Source organism: Crocodylus siamensis, chromosome 3 (assembly GCF_052110815.1).
Source record: "Crocodylus siamensis isolate JL-2025a chromosome 3, ASM5211081v1, whole genome shotgun sequence".
Lineage (NCBI taxonomy): Eukaryota > Metazoa > Chordata > Crocodylia > Crocodylidae > Crocodylus > Crocodylus siamensis.
Window position 1 is genome coordinate 145275542 of NC_143397.1, and position 25670 is coordinate 145301211.

At 44.6% G+C, this 25670-nt stretch overlaps 1 protein-coding gene across 3 annotated transcripts in view; it reads left to right on the plus strand.

The window, feature by feature from the left end:
- The window catches only part of E2F3 (E2F transcription factor 3), a 62990-nt gene that overhangs the window by 22349 nt on the left and 14971 nt on the right, over positions 1-25670 (plus strand). For all 3 annotated transcript variants that reach the window (XM_090039418.1, XM_090039419.1, XM_090039420.1), the window contains exons 2-4: positions 21206-21317; positions 23416-23635; positions 24248-24406. In XM_090039418.1, coding sequence (XP_089895544.1) covers positions 21206-21317; positions 23416-23635; positions 24248-24406 — 491 coding nt within the window. The remainder of the gene's footprint in view (positions 1-21205; positions 21318-23415; positions 23636-24247; positions 24407-25670) is intronic.

Consider the following 25670-nt stretch of genomic DNA (forward strand, 5'->3'; position numbering starts at 1 on the left):
TTTTTGCAAATGGGGAAACCCTATCCTTGATGCCATGATGGTGGAGGCTGACTGCTCCTGCAGCTTTAAATGGGTGGTCTGTTTTTTCAACCCTCCCTCTGACTGGATGCTGAAAGGAAAGGATGGCTTTTTTATTCTTCCCTCCCCCTGTGATGTGGAGGCCATTTGTGCCTCTGCTGCCCTCATAATTATAGACTCTCTTCATAGATCTACCTCAAAGGAGAGAACTCAGAATTTGGGATGTGAAGAATGCCTTTCAGCTTTAAGTGTAAAACTTGCAGCATATAAGCTAAGTAGAACAGCTAAATGAAAGGCTTAGGGTGGTATCTACCACATCAGTTTCTTGAACAGTTCCTTCCTCTTGGCTTTGCCAAAAAAGAAGCTTTCAAGGTCAACATCCTCTGACTTGGGTCTGAGACTATGAGAGCAAGAGGTGTTTAAGTTAGTACAGCATGGCATTCTTATCTACAGTAGTATTCTACAGTATCCATGGCATGAGCAGTTTAAAAAAATTAGGTTCTGCCAAAATATCTTACCAGGGGGACCAGTGGGAAATGGGAGAGACCCTGTTCCCCCAACCACCTCCCAGAGTAACAAAGAATAACAGCCATAAGTTGTTTGAGAGTAGGTTCAGGCTGGACATTAGAAGGCACTACTTCACAGTCAGGGCAGCTAGGATCTGGAACCAACTTCCAGGGGAAGTGGTGCTGGCTCCAACTTTGGGGGTCTTTAAGAGGAGGCTTGATAACCTGGACAGGTACTGGGGTGGGTGAATGAGAATAGGATTGGATTCAATACGGACAAGAGCAGGGTACTGCACTTGGGCAGTAAGAACCAGCAGCATATCTATAGGCTGGGGAACTCCCTTCTCGAAAGCACAGTGGCAGAAAGAGATCTTGGAGTCACTATCGATTCCAAAATGAACATGGGCCGCCAATATGAGGACACGGACAGTAAGGCTAACCGCACCTTGTCATGCATCCACAGATGCATCACAAGCAGGGCCAAGGACGTGATCCTCCCCCTCTATGTGACACTGGTCAGGCTGCAGCTGGAGTACTGTGTCCAGTTCTGGGCACTGTACTTTAGGAGGGATGTGGCCAGCATCAAGAGGGTCCAGAGGAGGGTCACTCACATGATCTGGGGACAGCAGGGAAGACCCTATGAGGAAAAGCTATGGGACCTGAACCTGTTCAGCCTTCACAAGAGAAGGCAGAGGGGGGACCTGGTGGCTGTCTGTAAAGTTACCGGGGGGACCAGTGGGGAATGGGAGAGATCCTGTTACCCTGAGCACCTCCTAGAGTAACGAAGAATATAGCCATAAATTGTTTGAGAGTAGGTTCAGGCTGGACATTAGAAGGCACTACTTTACTGTCAGGGTGGCTTCAATCTGGAACCAACATCCAATGGAAGTGGTGCTGGCTCTTACCTTGGGGTCTTTAAGAGGAGGCTTGATGATTACCTAGCTGGGGGTCATATAAGCCCAGTATTCTCTCCTGCCCAGGGCAGGGGGTCCCTTCCGACCCTACATCTATGAATCAAAATAGGTAACCATCAATAGTGGCATTTCTAATGGAGTTCCATGGGAATTGGTACTAGGTTCAGTGCTAGCCAAAATCTTTTTGTCTGGAAGAAATATAAAATTGCTGCTGATAAAATTGATTGTCAGAAAGGTAAATGTTGGGGCAGCCCTAGTCTGCTCTGCTCTGTAACACGGGCCCATCCAGGCGATGTGTTTTAAGATGGGTAAAAGCAACGGCCAAGGCAAAGTGCGGGACAGAGTTGTGGGCAGCTCGTCCAGGGGATCGGCATTCTAGCACTTAAAAATTATGGCGGGGGACTTGAAATTAAGTTTGTCAAATGAACTTTAGTTCAAGTGCATCTGCCACCATTTTTAAGTGTGGGGATGCTTTTAGAAGTGGAGCCAAGTGGGGAAAGGGTGGAGGCAGGCTGTCTGTTGTGGTCTCAGGGCTTCCCACCCTGCTTCCTTTGCCCTGGGAGCCATGCTCTGGCTCTGCATCCCCTGCTTCTCCAGCAGCAGTGGTGGCAGCAAGTTCTGTCTCCCTCTGCTGGGCAGGCCAGGGGATGCAGTGCAGCCAGCCACAACTCCTGAGGCAAAGGCAGCAGGGCAGAAAGCCCCAAGCCCACAGTGGGCTGGGCGGCCTGCCTCTACTCTCGCCTCGCTCGACTCCATCCCTAAACACATCCCTGCTCATTCGACAAACTTAAGTTTAAGCTCCCCCACCACCATTTTTAAGTGCTGATACGTTGATCCGCTGGATGAGTCACCCATGGCTCCGTCCCACTCCTTGCTCTGGCCTCAGGGTCCCATTCACTGCCCTGACTGGGCAGCATCCCCAGCCCCTGCCTCTGCTCCATTCCCTCACCATGGGGGCCTCCTCCACGCCCCTTCCCCTCCACAGACTTACCTACAGGAAGCTGCTCTCCATGCTGCCCGGCTGTGCTCCTGTAAATTAGCTATCAGATAGGTATTGGCTGATTATGCCTGGTGAATAATTGGCTATCAGTATGGGCCAAGAAAATCTCCATTGGTGCACCGCTACAATCCAGTGGTGGGGAGGGGAGTGCCCATGAAGGTGCATAGTGGGACAGGGGAGATTCCAGGAGTGGTTGGGGTGGTAGTAACAGTGAGGGGAGTACTTGTGTCGGCCCACACTGCAGCTGGGTGGGGGCGCAGGCACTTGGTGGAACACGGTGGTAGGAAGCATCCATGTGGCTTGCAGCGGGCTGTGACCCCTCACTCGTAGCTTACAGGATTCACACCCTCCACTAGTAGAGCCCACAGGGTGTATGGTCCCTGGTCACTTAAAAGTTGGACAGCCCTGTTGTAACTTATTGAAAAAAAAATACTAAAGGGTGACTTGGTCAGTGCACAGGATTCCCTCAGTTCCCTTGGGAGAGAATGGTATATCAGGATCCAGTAGCTGAAAGCTGGATCCAGGCAAAAAATCAAATGGGAAGCTAGGTACAAATTTTTAAGTGAAAGTAACAAGCTACTAGAAAGTTTTAAAAGTAGTGTTGGATTCATCATCTCATGATTTCTTTAAATCTAGTCTGGATGGCTTTCTAGAAGTTAGGTTTTGAGCCAAATACAAGATGCAAGGCTGAATACAGAATAGTAACTTTGAAATTTAATTGTTTGCCATAAGGCCCATTATTTGGTACGACTACTCCTCCTGGCCTTAAACTTGGTTAAAAAGGATAACATATTACTTAGATTCAAGTTTAATTCTGTTAAGAGAGAATCAGTAACTTATCAGAAACTGGCACACACAAAAATTACATTTTTTTCCTGTTGAAGTCACCTATATGAAGATGTCACAGGTTGCTCAATTTAGGAACAAGTCATAAAGGATCTACTGCAGGGGTAGGAATTATTCTGGGCTGCTTAATGAGTTTTGGATTAGCTGTCAAGGGCCACAAGGATACCCCTGCTCCCTGGACACCCTCTTGGGATTGGAAATCCTGCCCCTAACCCCTGCCCTTTGCCCCCAGAAGTACTCCTTTGGTGTGTGGGGGATGGGATGTGTAGAGTGGATGCTTCCCATCTTGGAACTGGGAAAAAATCATATGCTAAAAATCAAACATCTAACACATTTTAATTTTATTTAAAAAATATTTTTGTCCTGACTTGCATGCGTTTGAAGTGATTGCATAGTAGTTCAAAAATAAAGTCTTACTCTTGTATATTGTGTGATGGGGTGTGTATGTGTGTGGGGGTCGGGGTTTGTGGGGGGAGTAGGGGTGTATGTGTTGATTTCAAAAGGGGGGGTGGGGGGGTCTGTGTGTGGAGGGGGTGCGCGTGGTGGTGTGAGGGAGGTTGTGGGTGTGATGGGCTGCCCCCGCATGGTGTGCAGCTCTGACCACCAGTTGCAGCAGCAGCAAGTGGCAGGCCCTTGGGGGCGCTCATGGCTTGTGCAGGTCGAGCCCCGCTATTGGTTCATAGCTTCAGCCCTTTCTGGGAGCTGTATCTGGTGGCAAGGAGCAGGGCCAGACTGGCCCCCCTCCATCGCGTGGGCTCCCTGTGTCTCACATGCAAATCCCAGGACCCAGCCAGAGTTGCGTGCCATGATGGGGGAGCCCCGTGCAATGGAGCTGGCAGCCTGGCCCCACTCCCTGTTGCCATGTGCAGCTTCTGGGACTTTGCTGGGAAGCAGTGAGCAGAGTCGAGCCAGCCTAGCTCCATCATGTGGGCCTCCCTGCCACTTCCAGCAGAGTCCCAGGAGCTGCATGTGGTGGCAGGGAGTTGCGAAGATTGTGGGCTGTGTCGTGTGAGGCTTCCCCGTGGTGGTGCGCGAGTCCTGGGAGCTGCATGTGAGCCACAGGGAGCCCTGTGCAATGGGCCTGGACTCTGTGTTCCTGCTGCCTTGCTGAGAGCAGTCCATGGGCTCTGCAGTCCCGCACTGCTGCAGCTTCCATCTGCCCACTGGTACTTCCCTACCTGCTGCTCACAGCACTGCAGCAGGGTCATCAGGAGCCAGGGAAGCAGAGCAGTTCTCCTGGCGGCAGCAGCAGTGGCCCCACCCAGAAGCTATGTGGTGGCCAGGGCTGTTCCCCGCACGGGGTTGGGATCTGGCTTGCAGGTCATATTTTGCCTGCCCCTCATCTAGTGCATACAGCAGTTGGATCTTCTGGGTCTGAATTGGTTCCTGATTCTGTTGTGCTTCACACTTTCAAAGGGTATTTGTGTTACCAAATGCAGTTCACCAGTGAGAAAAATGGCTCCTTTGTTTTCTTCCAAATACTTATTCTTTACATGGAAACATCAACCACTTGTGAGTATAGTCACCCACGTTAGCTGCTGAGGTACCTCTGCCCATAGACTACCAAACCATAGTCTAGGTGCACAGTTACTCAGTTGATTACCACTTGCTTGCTTTACATGAAAACTCTTATGCTCTTGTGCTTATCTCATTCTTTTTTTTCCTCTTTCTATTGCTGGGCCTACTATAAATCTTGCCCTTTGAGCCAAAACTTTTTCAATTTACTCCATTTGCCTATGTAGCCTTTGGAGCGACAGAAAGGCTATGTATCTACTTGGAGCATGACCTCGGCCAAACCCAGTGTACATATTGCTCATTAACTACAAAAATAGCTTTCACTGAAGCTTGTCACCTTGTTTCTTATATTGCTTATGACTCCAAAAGCAGGCTTAAAATTAAAGGCCCCAGTCATTTGAAGGCTGCTTTAGAAGTGTAATTGAAGCTCTTAGTCAGTTTTGCATGTTGTGTTTAAAGGCTTCTGTTACAAAATACATAATGAGGTGGAGATTTGTAATACATTTAAACATTTAAGCATTTAGCTGATAGTCAGATAACTAGGCTTGGTTACAATGTAAGCAGTAGTCAAAAAATGGGGACTGTCAGAGCTGGTCTTAGGGAAAACGGCACCCTGGGCAACCTTCTATTTTGGCAGTGCCCCCTCCCCACTCCCAACCATGTCAGTGGTGCTGCTGCAGGCAGGAGCATTGGGTGCAGTGTGGCAGGGAGGCACAGATGCCTGCACTGCCTAGCCCAGTTGCTGAGCAGCAGCTGGAGGCAGGGAAGCGGGTTGGACAGTGTGGCTGGCTTTGCCTCTGCTGGACTGCCTGCAGTAGCACCAATGACTTTCATAGACATTAGGGCTGGAAGGGACCTTGGAAGATCATCGAGTCCAGCCTCCCGCCCAAAGGGCAGGAAGTCAGCTGGGGTCATAGGATCCCAGTAAGATAAGCATCCAATTTACTTTAGAAGGTGTTCAATGTATGTGCTTGAACCACCTCCGCTGGCAGACTGTTCCAGACCTTGGGGGCTCGGACAGTAAAGAAATTCTTCCTTATGTCCAGCCTGAAATGGTCTCGCAGGAGTTTGGGACCCCCGATAAACTTATAGGTGGCCATCAGATCACCCCTGAGCCTGCGCTTTTTCAGGCTAAAGAGCCCCATGGCTCTCAGCCTGTTGTCGTAAGGTCTTTTCCTGACCTCTGATCATGCGCATGGCTCTTCTCTGGACTCTCTCAAGCTTCTCCACATCCTTTTTGAATTGTGGAGTCCAAAACTGGATGCAATACTCCAGCTGTGGCCTCACCAAGGCCAAGTACAAGGAGAGAATGACGTCCCGGGATTTGCTTGGGAAGCATCTATGGATGCAAGCCACCATTTTGCTTGCTTTACTAGCCAGCTTGTGGGGACCAGGCTGTGTATGCGTTTGTGTGGTGCCCCTCTGGCCCTAGCGCCTTGGGTAGCTGCCCACGTCCCTCACCCCTGAGACTGGCTGGGGGACTGTCATTGTATTATGCAGTTAAGCAAAATATTTCATATTCCAATATGCATCCAAGTGTTGTATATAGTTTCTTCGTTTTGTCAGTGTCCTAAAGCAGAAACCTTTTTGGCCATTGACCAGAAAAACCCCGCTCTAATCTGGTGCAGGTGAAGTGGTTTCAGTGGTGCGTTAGCAGCAAGGGGAATTTGCTGGTGCCTGGGCCAGGCACCTGGGAACTCCCTTAGCCACCTCTACTTTTCCTGGCCCCCTCTCTTCGGCTGCAGTGTGAGCACAGCCTTCAGCTGATGGGGAGTCTGCCTGGCAGCTGGAAGCTGCATTCACATGGCGGCTGCTGTTTCTCCACACACATCCTTTCCCCCTTCCTGCTTCCAGCAGTAGCTCAGAAATAGGTGGAAGGTGCCCAGCCCTGGCTCATTTCTCCACCAGCTGGAAGCTTTACCCACACTTCAGGGGTCCCCAAGGTGTAGGGGACACAAAGAAGTGGCAGCAATGGGGAGCAGCTCCTAGCTGCCTGGCCCTACCACTGCTCCTCATTGCCCAGCTCCAGCATGGGCAAAGGCAAAGCCTTATGGCTCTGTGGGCTGGATCAAGCCTGCGGGACATTTCTTACCAACCTGTGTTCAAAGCAGTTAAGCTACTTACCTTGGATGTTGAATTATAAAATGCTACTAATGTAAAATGTGTATTGTAGTGAAACCTTGTCTTTGGTTGTATGGCATTGCAGAGGTTTCAAAACATCAAAAACTTTCAGCCATGTAGATTATTTTTTCAGCTACTTAGCTCAGCAACTCAGAGAAGTAATGCTGTAAAAAACAATGTCATACTTTTGCCATGGAGAAAGGAGAAAAGAATTAATAGCTACCTGAAGAGACTAAGCGCATTAGATACGATCAGGTTATCTTTGTGGGCAAGAAATCATCTTCTGAAGAAATTTGCTGTTTAGTGTTATAGTTACTTCGCTGATGACACAAAATAAACATGGCTGTCATCCAGAGCTGTCTTTTAAGGCCATTTGATTCTGTTGCCTACAGTTCTGTTTTTTTGGTGTATATTCCCATTTTCTCAACATTGTTCTCTAGGTGCATATTTGTCAAGCCTGCTTTTGGCTTGGTTTCAGTAAGAGTTTTTCTATGATATGTAAACTCTTTCTGGTCTCTCAGATACTTATAATATATATTTGTTTTTCTGGGCCTTGACAGTTTAACTACCTAAGTTGAATCCGCTTTGTCAGGGTTGCTTAGTGAACATTTGACTGCCTCCATTGTATAACTGTAGTCATTCAGTTTTCAAAACTTCACCCATTCGATAGTCCAAGAAGCATGAAAATCTCTTGACAAACTCAGCAGTATAGTTATTAGTAGGGATAAATATGGCTTCCCAGGTTTAAGGAGTAATACCAAAGCTTCCTTGAAGGAAGATTAAAAAAATACTTTGCTTTATTTTGTAAAAGTTTTTATTACTGAAGTAATGTCTTAGCCTCATATGTTCTGTCCTTTTGTCTATATGTTGCTAGTCGAGGTTCCTTCCTCATTTTTTGCTAACTTTTTCAATGTCCTTTAGAATCTATAATATTTTATTAGCCTCAGTAGATTCCAGGATACCTTTATTACTTTTGTGTAATTTTAATGATATTATGGACCTAGTTTAAATACCGTATTTTTCGGACCATAACACGCACCTGACCATAAGACGCACCCAGTTTTTATGGCAGGAGAGACTATGTGTGCCGGTGGCCGGCCATTTTTATTGCTGGCTCCCGGCCACCGGCACGGGCGCTGGTTTCCGGTGTAAACAAGCGGCGGATGTCCCGCCCGGGCTCCGCCGCCTCCGCGGGCAAGCTCCGCCCCGTCTCCCCGGTACACGGCATAAACAAGCGGCGGGTGTCCCGCTCGGGCTCCGCCACCTCCGTGGGCAAGCTCCGCCCCGTCTCCCCGGGACACACACCTTCGGACCATAAGACGCACCCTCGTTTTCCCCCCACTTTTGGGGGGGAAAAAGTGCGTCTTATGGTCCGAAAAATACGGTAAGTATTTTGTGCAAAAAATCTATTTTTTGAAGTCTTCTTCCAGTCATACTTATTCTATATAGTAGTAGTTACTGTATTTACTCAAATCCAAGATGAAGTGCCCCTCATCTTGGATTTGAATACAAGGCGGATGGGGGAAAGGGCAGTGGCAGCAGCTCCAGCATCCTGGGCTGGAGCTGCCACTCCTGCAACTGCTGTTGCAGAGCTGGGGCTGGGACCAGGGCTACCCCATACTTTGTGTTCCTTGCTAAAATGGTGCCAGAGCTGTGATGGACAGTAAAGGGCCATGGGGCAGGCAGGGAGGAGAAGGCAAAGGTTGTAGGGGGAGAACAGATGGCCAGAGGCTGCAGGGGAGTGCAGGGGGCACTGGAGGGTAGGCAAATGGCAGGGGGGACCAAGTGGAGCCGGGGCAAAGGGCAGTGGTCAGGCCACTGGCCTCTATGTCACTTGCCCCCATGCCGTTGCTTTCCCCAGTAGCGGTTTGGCGGGGTGGGGGGAAATGAATTGAAGATGACCCTTCAATAATTAGATTCTATACATGGAAAATTATAGCAAATTTATAATTTTTCCTTATATAAAATCTAATTATTGGGAGGGAAGGCATCTTAAATTCAAAGTCATCTTGGATTCAGGTAAATATAGTAGTAACAGCCTTGTGGGTGAAAGGAATTTTAACAATACAGTTAATTTTGGATATCATGTTATCCAAATAACAGTATTGGAGAAGATGAGGCATGGCGCTGCCTGGTCTTGTTCCACCTCGTAATGAGCCAAGAAAGGGGGCACCACAGCCTCTTACCTATATAGATGTTTGGTAATGTTTGCTAGACATTTACTGCTGGTGCAGAAATAGGAATAATTGGAAACTGGAAAGAAAGGTGCTACTCAGCTGTGAGTATGGAGAGGAAGTTGAAATTTATTCACTGTAGTGGTTCACCATGAGCTGAAAAAGAGTTGGTGCTGAGGATAGCTGAGCACAATGGGTACTGTATTTATTCCAATGGGCTACATTAACCTAGCCTTGTGGTAGGTTCCCACTTTTACTTCCAGTGGGAAGATCTCAGCTATATGATGACTTTATGGAAATGGGAGACTCTTCCATAGCTTGCTCCTGCAGCCATACAGCTGAGGGCAAATAAAACTTGGGGGCATCTGAACCCCAAGTCTCCAGGCTTGGGCCTGTGCGTAGGATGCCCTCCAAAGGAGTTGGAATCATCTGAAGCCCCAGGCAGGGGTGGAAGATGCTTGCCAGTAGCAGGGACACATATGGTTCTTGAATGACTCACAGATTTGGAATTGGTTTGGCTGATTTGACTTGGGACATGAAAAAAATTTCCTTAAAAAAACCCAACAAAAAAAGGGTTCCTATCAGGATGTTTTTGTATCACAGGCCACATATTTTATAGGTGTGCTCATTGTGGGTGGCAGGAACCAAGTCAACTCCACAGTTGGTTTCCCTTACTAAGCTGCTGCTTCTGGAAGAAGTTGAATAAGAGGTAGTGTACTTAATGAGTTTCTCTTGTATAAATAATATAAGACGAAGGGCTTCCCCCCCCCATGCTGATTGGGAAGGTGGGGGCGGGGGGAACCTTGTTTTATATTCTGGTAAATACGGTAACTTGCACCTAGTCTTCTCAGATCAGTAGTTTGAAAGTTCACAGGTATGGCACATGTGTTCAAAGGTGTGTTCATGGTGACAGGGTCTTTATATTGATCACAGCTGATGTTCAGGAACCTAGGTCTGGAGGTAGCCATCTTTCTAAAGCAAGGTCATTTTCCAGTGGCAGTGTAGGAGAGAATGCAATGAAAAGTGCTTTGATACAGCTCCACCCATCAATTGGGTATGTGAAGTTAGTATCATTCAGGCCAAGAAGATGTAGCTTTAGATACAAACCCAGTCTTAAACATGTTTTCTCATGGTGCTCTGGCAGTGTGCAATGCTGGCTGGAATGCAGATATGGAATAGATGATCACACTGCTCCTCACCATTTTGGTTCACCATGCTGATGCCTCACCCTTTGCAATGGCTGGGGGGGAAATGTACTGTGCTGCTTTCTTCTCCCACAAGGCATCAAAGTTCCCACCAAGCCACTGGATGGTTTCTGACACCCTCGATAGAATGGACTTTGCTGTTCTGTATGATGGTATGCTTTCAGAAAGCATCTTTCTCCAGGACTCCCACCTCAGCTGAGTTAAACAAGACTGCTTTAAGCAAGATGATGGGACATTGCATTAGGCAGTTGTAGGGTTGAAGCATTTTCACAAGTCTTCAGGGTGACACCGGCTTCTTACCTTGGGTTGTTAGATCTCTTGAGATGAGAACTGGGTGCAGTTTCCTGAAAACAGCCTTTTCACATTTCAACACAAAGTGCTAACTGAAGTCCTTAAGCGTGGTATGGTGGAGTGCCAGTGTTTCCTGTCAGAAGTAATTTGTAACATGTTCTGGGGTGGGGGGGAGGGAGGCGGGGAATTGCAATAGAGAGATTTCAGATGATTCATTTCCCATGCATTGTTTATAATTCTATTGGTTTAGGGCCTGAAACATTGCTAATACTTTGGTTTATTTCTTGCACATTTGGAGGCTGATATTGTCCTTCTCGTTCTAGCCCTAATAGCATTCAGCCGTTCACTGCATCCCTTCAGTGCTGTAAGGTTCAGGTTGGTATAAATTGTAACAAGAATGTTGTATCAAGCGTGTTAGGTCATGGACTGCTCCCCAGTATTGTATCAAGCATGTTAAGTCATAGACTGCTTTGCTGACATTAGGAAGACCACTAATCTTGAAATAAATTCCAGATCCCTACATTTCTGAGTTCTAGCTCTTGGCATGGGTCAGTAGTTAAGAAGTGAAACAGCTAAGTGTGTAGGGAGAACCATCTTATAACCTTGGCTTAGGGAATACAGTTCTTGACAGACTGGGCAATGAGTCCAGAGATAGGAGGATCTGAGAGGGAAGGAGTGGGTGCTTAGATAAAGGTTTCTGGAGTCCAGTTTTCCCTGGCACTAGCATACCTGGTAAGAGAAGTGTCTCATCCAGTAAAATAGCTCAGTGGAAACAAAGGGTGGTTTTTGGTGTTCATACTAACCGTTAGAACCTGAAGTCCAGGCAACATGTATTGCTAGAGGGCCAGTGTGTCGGTAGCCTTAGGTTCTACAATTGTCTCATAAAATGGACCAAGTTATAGATCCAGAGCAGTGGAGCCCAAGCTTTTAGAGCAGCATGCCAGGTGCTTGCAATACAGCTGCACCCCAGTTAACGTAGAGAGCGGAGAGAGATTTCTGTCTACTGTAGGAAAGGGGGGAAGGAGAAGACAGCAGGGAGGGAGGGCTGTGGAAGGGTGCACTGTTATGGTGCAGGGCAGGGAGGAAGATGTGCAAGGCTGAGCTGCTTGCCACTAATCCCACATGCAGTGGGCTGAATCCAGCTACTTCAGGGGCCAGATCTGGCCTATGGGCTGTAGTTTGAGAACTGCTGGTCTTGAGCAAATGTACTTTTTTCAGATCTTCTTCACAGTCTACACAGTTTTTCCAGTTTAGTTGTTTTTAATGTAGATTATGCATAGTTCATCATTATGGAGTTATGGAGTCCGTATGGAGGTATGAGAAGTCTATGCTGCCAAGTCAGGTTTAAATGCTTATTGTCAATGTCCTGTTGTGATGATTATCATATCTTATTAGATAAAAAGTGTCTGTATCTTAACTGCTGATTGTACCCGATGCTCCATTTCTTTGTCATTATAGTGACTATAAAAATAGCATTGTGATTTTGCATGGCAATTATTGGGACAATCAAATGAAGCTTATTCAATTGTAAGGTAAGAGATTTTGTAATAGTCATCTCGTAAACTCAAACCAGGAAGTGAAAGCTACTGCTGGGTTCCAGCACCCCATGCCTCATTGTCAATCAAATTTATTTACCTGAAACGTGAAACCTAAATTTGTAAAGCTGGGTAGCTAAAGTAAGTTTATTTGGTTCAGTATTTAAGCAAATTAGGCTGGAGGTTTTTCTACTTACCTTATGAGGCATTTATGTTTGAAGGCACTGTTTTTAAAGGATAATTTGGTTGAGTGTACCAGAAATACCACTGCACTGCAGTCATTTTGATGGATGGACCACCTCTAAAATCTCATTAGTGAAGAGGTGAACTTCATGGGCAGTTGGCTGTATTGGATTTGGTGGCCCAAGAGGCCAGTGTCTTCTTAACACAAGAACCATTCCTAGCTCCTTTAACTAAAATAATATATGCATCTTTCTAGCAAATCTCTTTCTCCTTAAGTGAACTTTATAAACTTTTCATGCCACATATTTTAGTTTATGGTCTGTAAAGTGAAAGTAATTTACAGGGATCCTGATAAATATTGTTCTACTTTTCTCATTACTCTTCTTTTTATGTTCTCTGAACTGAAATTAAGGATGACACTGGAGAATGAAATTTGAGGCTATATGGATCTTTCAAAGACTGTCTTTAAAGGTTAATTTAAATAAATAGAATTCCGTCTCCTTTCCAATGAATTGGAGCGTGAAGGTTCATATATATCATATGCTAATTAAACAAGAAATAGGGTCAAGATATTGAACCTCACCTGAAGTTCAGGGACAGAAGTTTGGTAGCCATCTCTTATCTTCACTGGGTTCACAGTATGTAAGTTTTCTAATTGGGCTGTTCTCATTGGTAAGCTGCATAGATCAGAATTCTCTTTCTTTGGCCAAGGCTTGCTTCCTTTCTCCCATCCTGCCTGACCCTCCTAAAATATTAAACACTAAACTCCTTCCATTATGGGCCACTTCCATATGTTTGTAGGTAAGTCCTGGTATCCTCCTGTCATTTCTTATTTTGTGTCTTAAATCAGTCTTGCTGGCTCTGACAGTAGTCCTGTTCTTGTATAGCCTCTAAGTCCCTCCTCAAGGGCTTTATTCTTAGCTTGTGGATTTTTCCCCCTTCTGTCTTCCTCTGCTTTTAACATTTACTTAAGTATTTCTGTGCTACCCCCAAGTCATGCATATCTTTCTGTGCTTTCAACAGTGATAACGCCTGAAACTTTTTTTTTGTGAAGACAGGCATAGAGAAGATGACTTCATTGCAACTACCCTTCAGCTGAACAACAGATATATTCCTTTGGATAAATGGAGAAGCATCTTTAAACACGTTTCAATATCTGGCCTTCTATTTGAATTTCTTCTCTCTGCTAGCATGTAGCTTTTTTCTACATATATGGTGCACCTCTTAGTAATTGTCTTTATACATTATTTCAATTGCTGTATTTACCCAAATACAAGATGACCCTGAATTTAAGATGACCCCCCAATAATCAAATTCCATACATGGAAAATTGATAAATTTGTTATAATTTTCCATGTATGGAATCTAATTATTGGAGGATCATTTTAAATTCATCCTCCCCCACTACTGTAGGTGCTAAGGGGGGCAGTAGTAGGGCAGGCAGTGAGGAGACAGTGGGAGAGGCAGGAGGGAAGCACATGGTAGGGCAGGCAGTGGGGGGAAAGTAATAGGGTGGACATTGGGGGATAGGCGGTAGGGGCAGGCAGTGTGGAGGCGGTGTGGCAGGCAGTAAGAGAGGCAGTTAGCTTGCCCCTTAATGCCTATGCCTCCCTCATTTACCCTTCATTGTGCTTGTACCCCATAGCCTCAGGCTCTGGTTCCTCTTTCCCTTGCCTTGCCCTTCCTTCTATGCCACTCCTGCCCCTGCAGCTGTGGGTCCCTACTGCCCGTCCTCCTATCCCCTTCCCCCAGAGTCTCTACCCCCTACTTATTCCTGCACTGCCCTACCCCCACCTTACCTTTGCTCTGTGCCTCCAGGTTTTGTCCCTCCTACAGCCTCAGGCACAGAGCTGGGCTGGAGCCACAGCTGGAACTGAAGTTGCAGTTTCTGTGTGCCCCCCTACCCCATACTCGATAGTAAGGCCTTATCCCTCCCCATGTTAAATGGCCAGATGACCTCATCTTACAATTGATTAAGTGCGGTATTCTGCCTTGGGTGTGGTCTTAAATACTCTGTGCTGTCTAGATCAGTGCTGCTCAACCTTTTGGCCCTGTGGGCTGGATTAGTTTCATAGACATTATTTCATAGACATTAGGGCTGGAAGGAGATCATCGAGTCCAGCCCCCTAGTGTTGTGAGCCAGATTCTGTGCGAGTTGTTGGGCCTTGCGCCCCAGCCTCGTGCACCTGATCCAGCACACAAAGCCATGCTGTCGACCTTCCAGGGTCCAGAAATTTGGCAGCTGGGGTGTGGCAATTAATGATGCTCTCCACCACCAAATTTTCAGGCCTATGGGGAGCTCTGTGGGCTAGATGGTGTGGTTCCTTGGGGCCAAATCTGGCTCACAGACACGTTTTAGCAGCCTGCTTTAGATTATAGCCTTCTCCAGGAAACTGTCCTACTGAATGTGGACAAAGAAGCACGACCACTTCTGCCATTCTTCTTTTCCACTGGTTCCCTACTCAGTTAGGGACACAAGGGTTTTCATTGGTTTTGAAAGTTTTTATGGATTTACTTTTCCTTGTCCCCTGTTTGCTTGTAGTGTGGCTGCTGTTGGTTGCTTTTTTTTCTGCACCTTTTGTAATCTGGAATAGCTTTCTGCCATCAGCACCTCAGACCTTCTTTCATCAGCTGTTTCTTATACTTCTAAGTTTGGTCATTACTTTAAATTTGTAACGTGCAAGACAATTAGTTTGGAAAGCAGTATTCAAAATAGATTTAGATGACTTTAAGTATTAAATCTGTCTCTGTGAATTTTTAATTGTAGTTGAACTTCATCTGTACTTTCTAGATAGAGCTGGGCCCTTTTGCTCCCACAAATATCAGCATTGTGGGAAAAAGCCAAACAAAAAAGCAACCTCTTACCTTGGCCTAAAATACAGGGTATTTGTGGAAACTTTTTGTGGAGATTAGTCATCAGCTATTTGGGATTGCTCAACCTGGTCTTAATTCTGTGTTGCTAAGAAAGGCACAGCCTACCATCGAGACATTTATTACGACTTATCTTTTGACATAAGCTATTTACTGCTTGTTATGTTCAGTCAGGTCCTGCTGACTGTCTCTGGGTTTCCAATATTTACAGGTGGGCTACAGATTTTTTCTGCCCCAAAATAGAACTGTTGATCACATCAAGAGGCTTTTCATATATGTGGATGTGGTTGCTGGCAGTTCTACAGTAAATATGTTATTACTGGGGGGTGGGAATTAGTAACCATGGGTCGTGCTTATCCAACTTTGTAAAGCATTGGGAGATATGTGATTAAAGGACTGTGGATTGCTTGAGGTGCTTGCTGCTTCTTTCCAGCAGCTTGTAGTCACAATGGCCTTAAAACAAGTTCACTGCTGCTTTTTCTCCTGAAATGTTCCTGGTGTCATGTCTGAGAACTTTGCAGTTAAATCTATCCCTGTGTTTTGGGGGAGAATTGCAGCCATTTGGAATAAGGTATTTTGGCAAAGCAAAAGTTAACCCAGATGCAAGCAGCAATGTGAGCTTTATGTTTCTTGTTCATGTGGTTAATGTGCTTGTTAAGCTCATTTTGTTTATTCCTCTCATAATTGACCCAACTTTACCCTGTATAAGAAAGATCTAAGAGCAAAATATAAAGAATGCTTAGTGATTCAGCAGATGACAAATATCAGTAACATGTCTGCTCTTAGCTACAAGTATTTAAAATAAATACAGTGTTAACATTCTTAACATAAATGTTTGCTAAGTCAGGAACTCATTAGGAAATGTCAGAATTAAAGCTGCTTGTGCTATTTCCTTCACTGGATACTTTCCTCATTTTGTGCACTGTATGGGTAGTGTTGATAAAGGAGTAGCTGTTCTTCTCATTGCCTCAAAGATAGCTGCAGGCCTAGTTTACTTCATGCTGGTCATAGTCAGCTCTGAAGATGGATAAAGAGAGTTATTAATTTACTCATGGGCCTTTTAATGGTATTCATCAGTCTCAGGCTTTCATATATATTAGTTTACCTTCACAAACCCCCAGAGAGGGTGTGGCATTGCTTCCCCATCTGTAAACTGGGAATGACACCTAGATTAAAATCAAAAGTATGTTCATATTGGGGGGAGGAAGGGGAGGGCACTATTTGAGACACCTCATGGTGATCTATTTTCTGAGCACTTAGCATTATGTAACTGTCTATCTTCCAAGCACCGTTCTTGTAGACTTCCACTGCAGTTGGGATTGCTCTGCTTTTCTGCACAGACCTCAAGTGAGACGACTAGAAAATGAAAACTGCATTGGGCATTAGTGACCTGTGAAAATCAAGGAGTCACCCAGCAACACTTAGGAAATCTGTGGCAGAGACAGAGAAAGAATCCAGTTCTCCAAGACAATATTTAAGTGTTTTTTAACATTGGACCCTCCTTTCCCTTCCTGGGATTTTTTGTCGCTGTACACTGTCCAACTTCTGCAACAGTTGAGGTGGCATCCTACAATGTCAGTCATGGAGCAGGTCTGTCCTGTGCACTGAATGAGGCAGGATTCCTCTGGAAAAAGAGAATCTGTGAGAGTAGTATTAAAGGCTGGATTATAATGCATTTACCCTGGGAGGGGAAGATGATGGGAAGGGGGAATAAATTAGTCATGCAGGCAGCATAGCCTAATTTTTGAGTGTCTGACTTTCAGATGTTACGGCCCACTGACAGTTTTTCTGTTGGTATATAATTTCCTAGCTTTTAAAGGCAAACTGAAAAATCAGAAATGCCATTGTGTGGCATCAGGTGGATGCCCAAGCTGTAAATTTACCACTTGGACCCATCCCATTTGAGTTAATGGAGTAGCTGAGAGCAACAGTAGACAGTCATCCTGTGTACAGATGAACCTGTATGTATGTATGTATGTATGGATGACGTGATGACGTGGGCTTTGACAGTATTTTACAGATGTTTGCTGACAGCAGTTTTTTTTATATCTGCTGACAACAAACAGATTTAAGAATCCTAATCTTCATCTTAGGCTCTACCCCACCATTCTCCCCACTTCTGTATCAGGTCTCTCTCTCCTTCTTCCCCTTACTCTTCCTAGAGTTAGTCCCATTCTCCAGTCACCCATCTCTTCCCTCAGCTTCTCCTCTGAGCTCAGTGTCTTCCATCATCAACTCCCAATCCTTGCCTTCCCTCCCAACCAGTCCCAGTCAATCCTTTCCCCATTCCTCATCCAGTTTCCTTGTCCAACCCATCCAGTTTTCTTTCCTTCCTATTGTCTGTCCATCCTGGTTTTCTTATCGCATCACCTAGATTAGTTTTTATGATACCCTTCGTCTCTGTGGGTTCATTACTTGTTTGCTTCTCCTAATAGTTCCCCCCTCTCTCTCCCACCCTCTGTCCCTGTCAAATCACTATGTTTGAGGTGCTGTCCTGTGGATGTCCTTTCACAGCATTTGATGAAGTGAGCTTGGGCTGACATAAGGTGCTATACATCTTTGATTTAGGTAGTCTGTAAGGTGCACATCTACCTTGCCTTCATCCTACTTTTAACAGACTCCTTATCCTGATCTGCATCTTTTCTTTCTCCTCTCTGATCTAGCTTTTCCCCTTGTACTATTAAATCAAATTGCTTCCTTTTCCATGCTGCCTACATGTTAACAGGACCCTTGTTGGGTGTTTCCTGTATGGCACAAGCCAGTGCTCAGTCTTCTGATCTGGAAGCGATTTTGACCCATAGCCTTATTGCACCCCCCCTACCCCCCCACCCCAAAAAAAAAAGTCAAACAAAAGCACTGGAAATGGAGAGAAAATGTCATTTCCATTCCTGGTACTTCCTGCAAGTATGGCGAGAGTGTGTGTGTGTGTGTGTGTGTGTGTGTGTTGGTGGGGGGGGGAAACACCTTTCCCCAACCAAAACTGCTTCTTAATAACTTTATCAAGCACTTTTACACCTACAAAGAATGTTCTAAAGTTGTGTTCTGTATCTTTGTGTCCTCTAAAATAACCATCTTAAAGCATTGTCTCTGCCAAATGGTATCTTGCCAGAGGTTAATAATCCTGCTTTGTCTGTATATACGGTGTCATGACTAGTCATAATGAAACTGAGAAGACCATGCTCTTTTAAACAGTGCCTGAAAACACACAAACATGCTGTACTTTTGTCAGCAGCTGAAGAAAGCTGTTTATATTCCCAACTACCAACCATGGTTATTCAGAGTTCACAGAAGTGCTAAGCATCTGTATGCAGAAGGAGGAGTGAAATCTTTTAATTTATTTGTTGCAGACGAAACATTCCTATATAGGTGAGATTGCCTTGGTTATGCTTCTGTCATGGGCCTGATTGGTAAGGCCACTGCAAGTCTTTAGCTTTTTAGTTACGAAATACTTGAAGAAATGTGGGGAGAGAGGTGTCTGTGGGCATGCATTAGCGAACTCATTCCACACACATTGACATATCCATTAGTATTACCTAGTAGCTTTAAATATCATTCCATTATTCAGCACATTTTGTCCTCTCTTAATGCTGTATATTCAGCTTAGTGTTCCCAAATCCTGATTTGTTTTTCTTTCCTCCAACTTTCCCTGGGTTCTACAGTGAAAAAACAAAAATGTAAATTGTGTCTGAGATGTTATTCTTGCAGCATATCTTTATTAAATTAGTCCAGTCATGCAGGATAAAGCATATTAGCTAAATATTTCTCTTAACAGTAGACATGGATTGTAGAATTAATGGTCTAGTGGGATGAACAGAGGTCATACCTTAAAATATGATTATTTCAATCAGCCTGCCTGCAGCAGCATAATTTTATCTCTGCTTGTGAGTGAAATGTGCATTATGTAGTGTGCAATAGCTCACTGGTTATCATCACCCATGAATTAGCCCTCAAATATAAGAGCAACCAGTGAACGTGAGGTGGAATGACTAGACTTTGCTGCTCAGTTGTGAAAGGAGTCCAAATAAGGAATCCAACATAAATATGGTAGCTACCAAAAATAAGTACATGCATGATGAATGTATTTAGGGCTCTGTAACTGACAAATCGAAACAGAAATGTGCACATTAAAAACCAGTGTGTAGGAACCTCCCTGTTTAAAGGTTATCAGTGGGAATGTATTGTCATATCTGAATATGGTGAAAAACTGTGTGATGTAGCTCTTGGATGCAAGTTTAAAATGCAAACTCTGCCTTTTTAAATCTATCTGTGTAGAATTTTTTAGCAGAATTTTTCACAAATAATTGCACAAGCTAATTTTGTTGGAAACAAAGCTTCTTTTCTCATGCAAGTGTCATCATAGGTAACCCTCTTTCATTGCTGAGATAACAAATCAGGCATTCACTAGATCAGTTTTAGTAATTTGACTGGTATCTCATAGCAGTGAATTGTTTCCAAAATTAATAGGCCTTTCTTGGAACAGGACTTGTACTGGAGATGATGTGTTATGTAGTTTGTTAGTCCCTTTTATATTGCTGTCTACTGTACTGACTCCATGTGTTGAAGCTTCAGAGATATTCTTTTTTTTTGAAGGATTATATTCAGTTTTTTCTTTAGTGGTGAATACACTGTCTTTGGACACCTATTTTTTCCTGATGCTATCTCTGCTTCAGGTTTTCCAGCCTGGGTTTGTATAGATACCTTCAGAATTAATTTTGTGTGTGATAATTAACTTAATGGGCTAAACTGAATGGTTGTTCTCTTGCTGAAGATTTAAAAAAAGAAAAATCTGATGTGGCCAAAAAACGTTTTTCTTCCTATGCTTGGACATTTTTTTTGGCTGTGTCCTTTGTTGCATTGCTGATGTCTGTTATATTTGTGCTAGCAAATTGCCTGTCAAACATGACGTGGGGTGGGGAAAAATGCCTGCATTGTCCCTCCCCCCCATCTCCCCCCGACCTCGGGTCGGGGTCCAGCTTCCCTCCCTTCCCCACCTGCTGCTTTGGGCTGGGCTAGTTCCCCCCCTGTTCCCCGTCATTTTGGGTCCAGTTGCCCTCCCATTGCTTCGGGTACAAGTCTGTGCGCCCCCCAGATCCCCTGCCTCCCAGGCACTTGCATACAGCGTTGGGTGGTGACCGGGGCCGATGGCAGCGGAGGGCTGTGGTATGGCACAGCACGGTGGCTGGCTGCCACGGGTGACCCCCCCGCTCGCCTTTCCCTTCCCATTCCCCTCCTTCCCTTCTTTCTTCCCATCTTCCCTGCCTCCTCCCCGTCCCTACCGGCTGTTGTTTGGGGGGCCCTGCTTCGGCCCCCCACTACAGCCCCTCAGTTCCCACTATTATGGCAGCGTTCCACTGTGTGTCTGTCTGTTGGAGCACTCTGGCTGCTGAGACAACCAAGCACAGTGCGAATAAAGCATTATGGATAGACAGACAGACAGACAAGGCTTTTATAATATTAGAATTTGTTGAATTGTTCACAGCTACCAAATCAAGTGGTACAAGTAAAATCTAACTTGCACAAATATTTGGCTAGGCTTCTGTTAATACAGAAAACCCTAAAGAATGTTTCAGTACGAAATGTAGTTTTACACGTCAGTATGTTCATGTCAGAGGTCACCCTTAATTTTGTACCGTGCGCTCTAACTAGGACTTGCAAAACAGCAGTGGGGGGGGGGAATGTGGGTTTTGTGTGTTTTTGTTAGTATATTATACTTCAAGACAGTCGTACCTGGCTTAAAGACAGTCTTAAAGATGTCTCTAAGTTATTTCTTAAAATCGGTAGATCTAAATGCTTATCCAAATGTAGCCCTCAGTATATCCCTTGAATGAAATAACTTAAACGTGTTTCGGTACCAGGCAGTGCCCAAATCTAGGTATGGATAATGGATATATAATCTAGACAGAAACAGGTTGTTGTACACAGTACATGACTGTCTTCTCCCCCACACCTCTATTGTTCTCTGCTTAATTAAAGTGTAGTATACTTTTATTATACTGTATCAGTAAAAGGTTTTTTCTTTTTAACAGGCAAAGCGAAGGCTGGAGCTAGGAGAGGGTGGTCACCAATATCTTGCTGAAGGATTAAAAACCCCAAAAGGGAAAGGAAGAGCTGCAACAAGAAGTCCAGATAGTCCAAAAAGTAAGAGAACTTTTTGTTAGGCTCTATGGCATAGACTTTTCAACAGCTTCTTTGAGATGCCTAAAGAGATTTTGTACTTTATAACTTGCTGCCCTTTTCCTAAAAGATGCTCAGGAACATTAATCTGAATGAACTAATGTTGTGAATTTAAAGTGTATTACTTGAAACTCATTTAACCAATTTGGCTGAAGGAAAATCAAATTAAGGCCACTTCAATTTAGTGTTCACTCAGGGGTTTAATGAACTCTAAATCTGCTGTAAATTCACAGACCTTTGATTCAGATTAAATTTCTAGCATATTCTAGTAGAGAGATTTCCTATGGAAATCTGCCAAAGGATTTAAGGCCAAATAGTCTCCTTCTGTAAATGGGTAGCTGAATATAGCTCTAGAGCATGGGGAGTTTTGATGAGCTATTTTGGGTCAAGTCAGCAGCTTCCCTCCACTCCCAAAACTCCCTGTGGGGCTGTGGGTGGGGAACAGTGTTCAGGAACAGGAGTGGTGGGTGAGGCTGGGATCACAGGGCTGGGTTGCAGAGCGGTGATAGCTCTGGCCCGGGGCCTGCTCCCTATATGCCCCTGCTCTCTGGGGTTGGAGTTTGGGGGTTTGTGGGGTGGGGGGCATGTGCGTATGTGTGTGGGAGGGGGGATGCCTGGATGCTAGGTCCCAGGAGCCTGTTGTGGGTGAGAGGAGAGGGGCCAGGGGCATACAGTAGAGCTCGCCCAGGCAGTGTGGTCCGTGTTGCTCCTACAGCACTCCGTATGGGGCCAAGCCCTGCCCACTCACACTGCGGTAGCCCATGCCGCACTCCTGATAGTCTGTACAGCCCAGCTTGGCTGGGTGCTGTTCTGTTCCCCCCACCTCCAGTGGCAGCTCTTGCTCCTTATCTTGCCCCTGCAGTGCCATGCCACACTGTTCCCAATGGGCAGGCAGCTGCAGCCAAGCAGCTCCTGCCCCAGCATGCGGGGTCCAGTTTCCAGGAAGGTGGCTGGGAGCTAAAGCTAGAGCCTCACGTGCTGGGGCAGAAGCCACCCAACTGAAACTGCCTGCACAGCATGGCAGGGACAGGGGTATGAGCAGGAGCAGCTTCTGGCAGGGCTGTTCCTAGTGTGGCTGCAGCTGGCTGGGTGCTGCTCTGAGCCCCCTGCCTCCAGTGGTAGCTCCTGCTCCTACCTCTGCCACGTTGTACCATGCCACGCCTGGTAGGTAGGCGGGCAGTTTCAGCTGGGCAGCTCCTGCCCCAGCATGCAGGGCTCTGTCTTCAACTGCGGTGCCTTGAGATCCTTTCATGGGTGTCATGGGGTTCTATGCAATGTTAGCAGTGTTGGGTATGCAACCATCATTCACAAGATGAAACCCAGCAATTTCAGATAGAAATCCATAGTGTAAAAAAATATTCAGACCTGTTGTGATCCTTCTGAATTATTTTCAGCAGAATTACTTTATTATTTTTCTGTAGTCAAAAATCAAATGAAAGCTAAGAGCTGGGATTTTCTAAGGGCTGCCATTAGACTCAAGGCACGCCTTGATGGACTCAAAAGCTTAAGAACCATTAGGTTAAAGAGAACTCTTACAAGTTTAAGAAGAATCTCATCTGATTCAGTTCAGTCTCTGGGACTCAGAAACTCTCATTTGATGTGCCCACTGAAAGGCACCAACTGTACATTAAACCCATTAATTATTATCTTACAACAGGGAAACTCAAACCATGAAGAAAACTGACTGGCAGCTTGACAAAGGAGAGAGCTGCAGGAGGATAAACAGTGTTGCTGCCAAGATAATCAGATATAAAAACCCTATTGAAAAATCAAATAACAATATTTTGCATAGACTTGGAAACATTCACTGTGTATTTATCCATTGGGCTAATTTGACGATTTTTAATTTATTTGTCCATGTATCTTGATATTTGGAGAAGTACATCTTAAAATCCAACTAGATGTCCAGTGGCAGTAAAAGTTTAAGAGTGTTCTTTGCTAAAACATGCAAGAAATCTCTGGAAAACATATTATTGCTTCGGAGGCCACCTTTGGAACCAAGATGAGAGAATTGATTTGATAAACTCTTCTCTTTTTTCCTTTTTATTTATTTTTTATCAAGCTCCAAAATCTCCTTCAGAAAAGACTCGGTATGATACATCACTTGGTCTTCTTACAAAGAAATTCATTCAGCTGCTGAGCCAGTCTCCAGATGGGGTCTTGGATTTGAACAGAGCAGCAGAGGTCCTCAAGGTGCAAAAAAGGAGGATTTATGATATCACCAATGTATTGGAAGGCATCCATCTCATTAAGAAAAAATCCAAAAACAACATTCAGTGGATGTGAGTATTCACCATCCTTTTCCATTCCTCCTGGGTGATTGCACTGTCATAAAGCATCAGTGCTTCTCCTGTCTTGGGTCTTGCCCTTGTCCTCCAGCTCCCAGCAATCATCCAAGAGGCCTTCTACCAGGAGAAAAGCCTTTTTATGTTAATTGATTGCTTTTTAATATCTGATATGCCTCCAGTAAGGAAATTCAGGTATGCCACTGTAGATAGAAACCAGAATTCATTCTGAATGTTGTTTTATTATGGCTCTGTGTGTGTAAAAGTTTTCTTCCTGGCTGTTTTTGTGGAATACAGAGTAGAATTTTGTAAGTATACAGAAATGCTAACATTGTTCCATGTTCATGACTCATTCACTGTGTGTTGATAAGCTATAATTATTGAATATTGCCTTTGTTGTGTTTCAGAATATATTTTAATTTTAAAGCAATATCTTCTCTGGAAAGCCTGGTTTATATTGGCAGGCCTTAAGCAGTTTTAGGGGTGGAGGCTGTACTAATCATGGTGTATCATTCCAAGTCCTACCTTTCCCTCAGGCACCTTCCCTCCCATAGTATAGCATCAAGTTCTTTGAATGTTTATGAGGAGTCTGTATTCTTTGATTTGTAGGGGCTGCAGTCTGTCTGATGATGGGGGCATGCTGGCACAATGTCAAGGCCTGTCAAAGGAGGTGACTGAACTCAATCAGGAAGAGAAGAAACTGGATGAATTAATCCAAAGCTGCACCCTGGACCTCAAGCTGCTAACAGAGGATTCAGAGAATCAGAGATATCCTTTATTCTCACAATTTCTAGAGAAGGCCATTCTTCCTTGTCCCCTCCAGACAGGCTGGGAGGACACTTTAAAGCAGAAAAGAGTGACACAAAGCATCACAAGTTCATGCCAAAAGAATTTACTGTGGCTTAGTGCAGATGTATACACAAAGTCACTTTCAGTCATTATAAATTTATACATTTAGCATTTCTGAAGTATAAGAAATGTTGGCATATGAAGAGGTCCTGAAATATCCATGTTCACATAAAGTAGGGCCAAGAATTCAGCTGTTTAATATGTGTGCAGTGAAGCCAAAATGTTTCACTAAGTAAAAGCATGTCCTTTAAAACACTGCTCTTGCTGGACTATTCAGAACCCAAAGCCAAACCCATTTTTTTTGCAAAAATAAGCAGACTTTATGTATGTTTTCAAATTCTGGTGCTTGCGTGTGTTCATTGCTTAATATATGCACAAATACAAAAGAAAATATATTTATACTTTTCAAAAGCTATAAGGGATTGAACACTAGGAAGGCAAGGTTGGAACTTCAGTTTGAAACTTACTGCGTTGTTCCCTGCCCATACTAATACATGACCCATAAATATCTAGGATAGATATATTTTAAAATACATTCTTAACTTTAATAGCAATAGTGAGTCGGGGAAAATTTATATGAATTCCTTGTATTTGTACAGCTGTTACCTGTAAATTAACCACTTCTTATGTTTTCTACCATTTTCATACATATGTAAAGGATCTTAATTGCATATGGTGTACTTAAAATAAGTCTATACTTTAAACTTTACGGCAACAGTACATGAGAGAGCTGGATTTATTTCCTGTTCTAAGGAAAGCAAATAATGGTGGTGTTTCGTATCATTGTGGTTAACTCTGTAAATCTTGACTTGGTAACCAGGCACTCTGTACAGAAAGACCCATAATTGGAAAAGGCATTTGATCTGTAAATTGAGGGTTGGTAATTATTCCATGATCTAAAGTAGCACCACTGCTGTAAATGAGAGCTTAGAACCATAAAGGGATTTAGTCCCGAATGTTGCAACACCTAATCTTTAGGCTACATTTCCTGCACTGGACTCCACAGTTCTGAGTTAGACACTTAAGGCCTGGGGATAGTTAAGTGCCTCTGAATGGGAGTCTCAGCAACCAGGCTGCTAAATAGGAAGCTGCCAATGGTGGGCAGTAGGGAACATAGAAGGGAGGATTATGTCTTTAGTCCCACCTTTCATGTGGTTTTAAGTGCTGAACTCTCAGTTGCAGG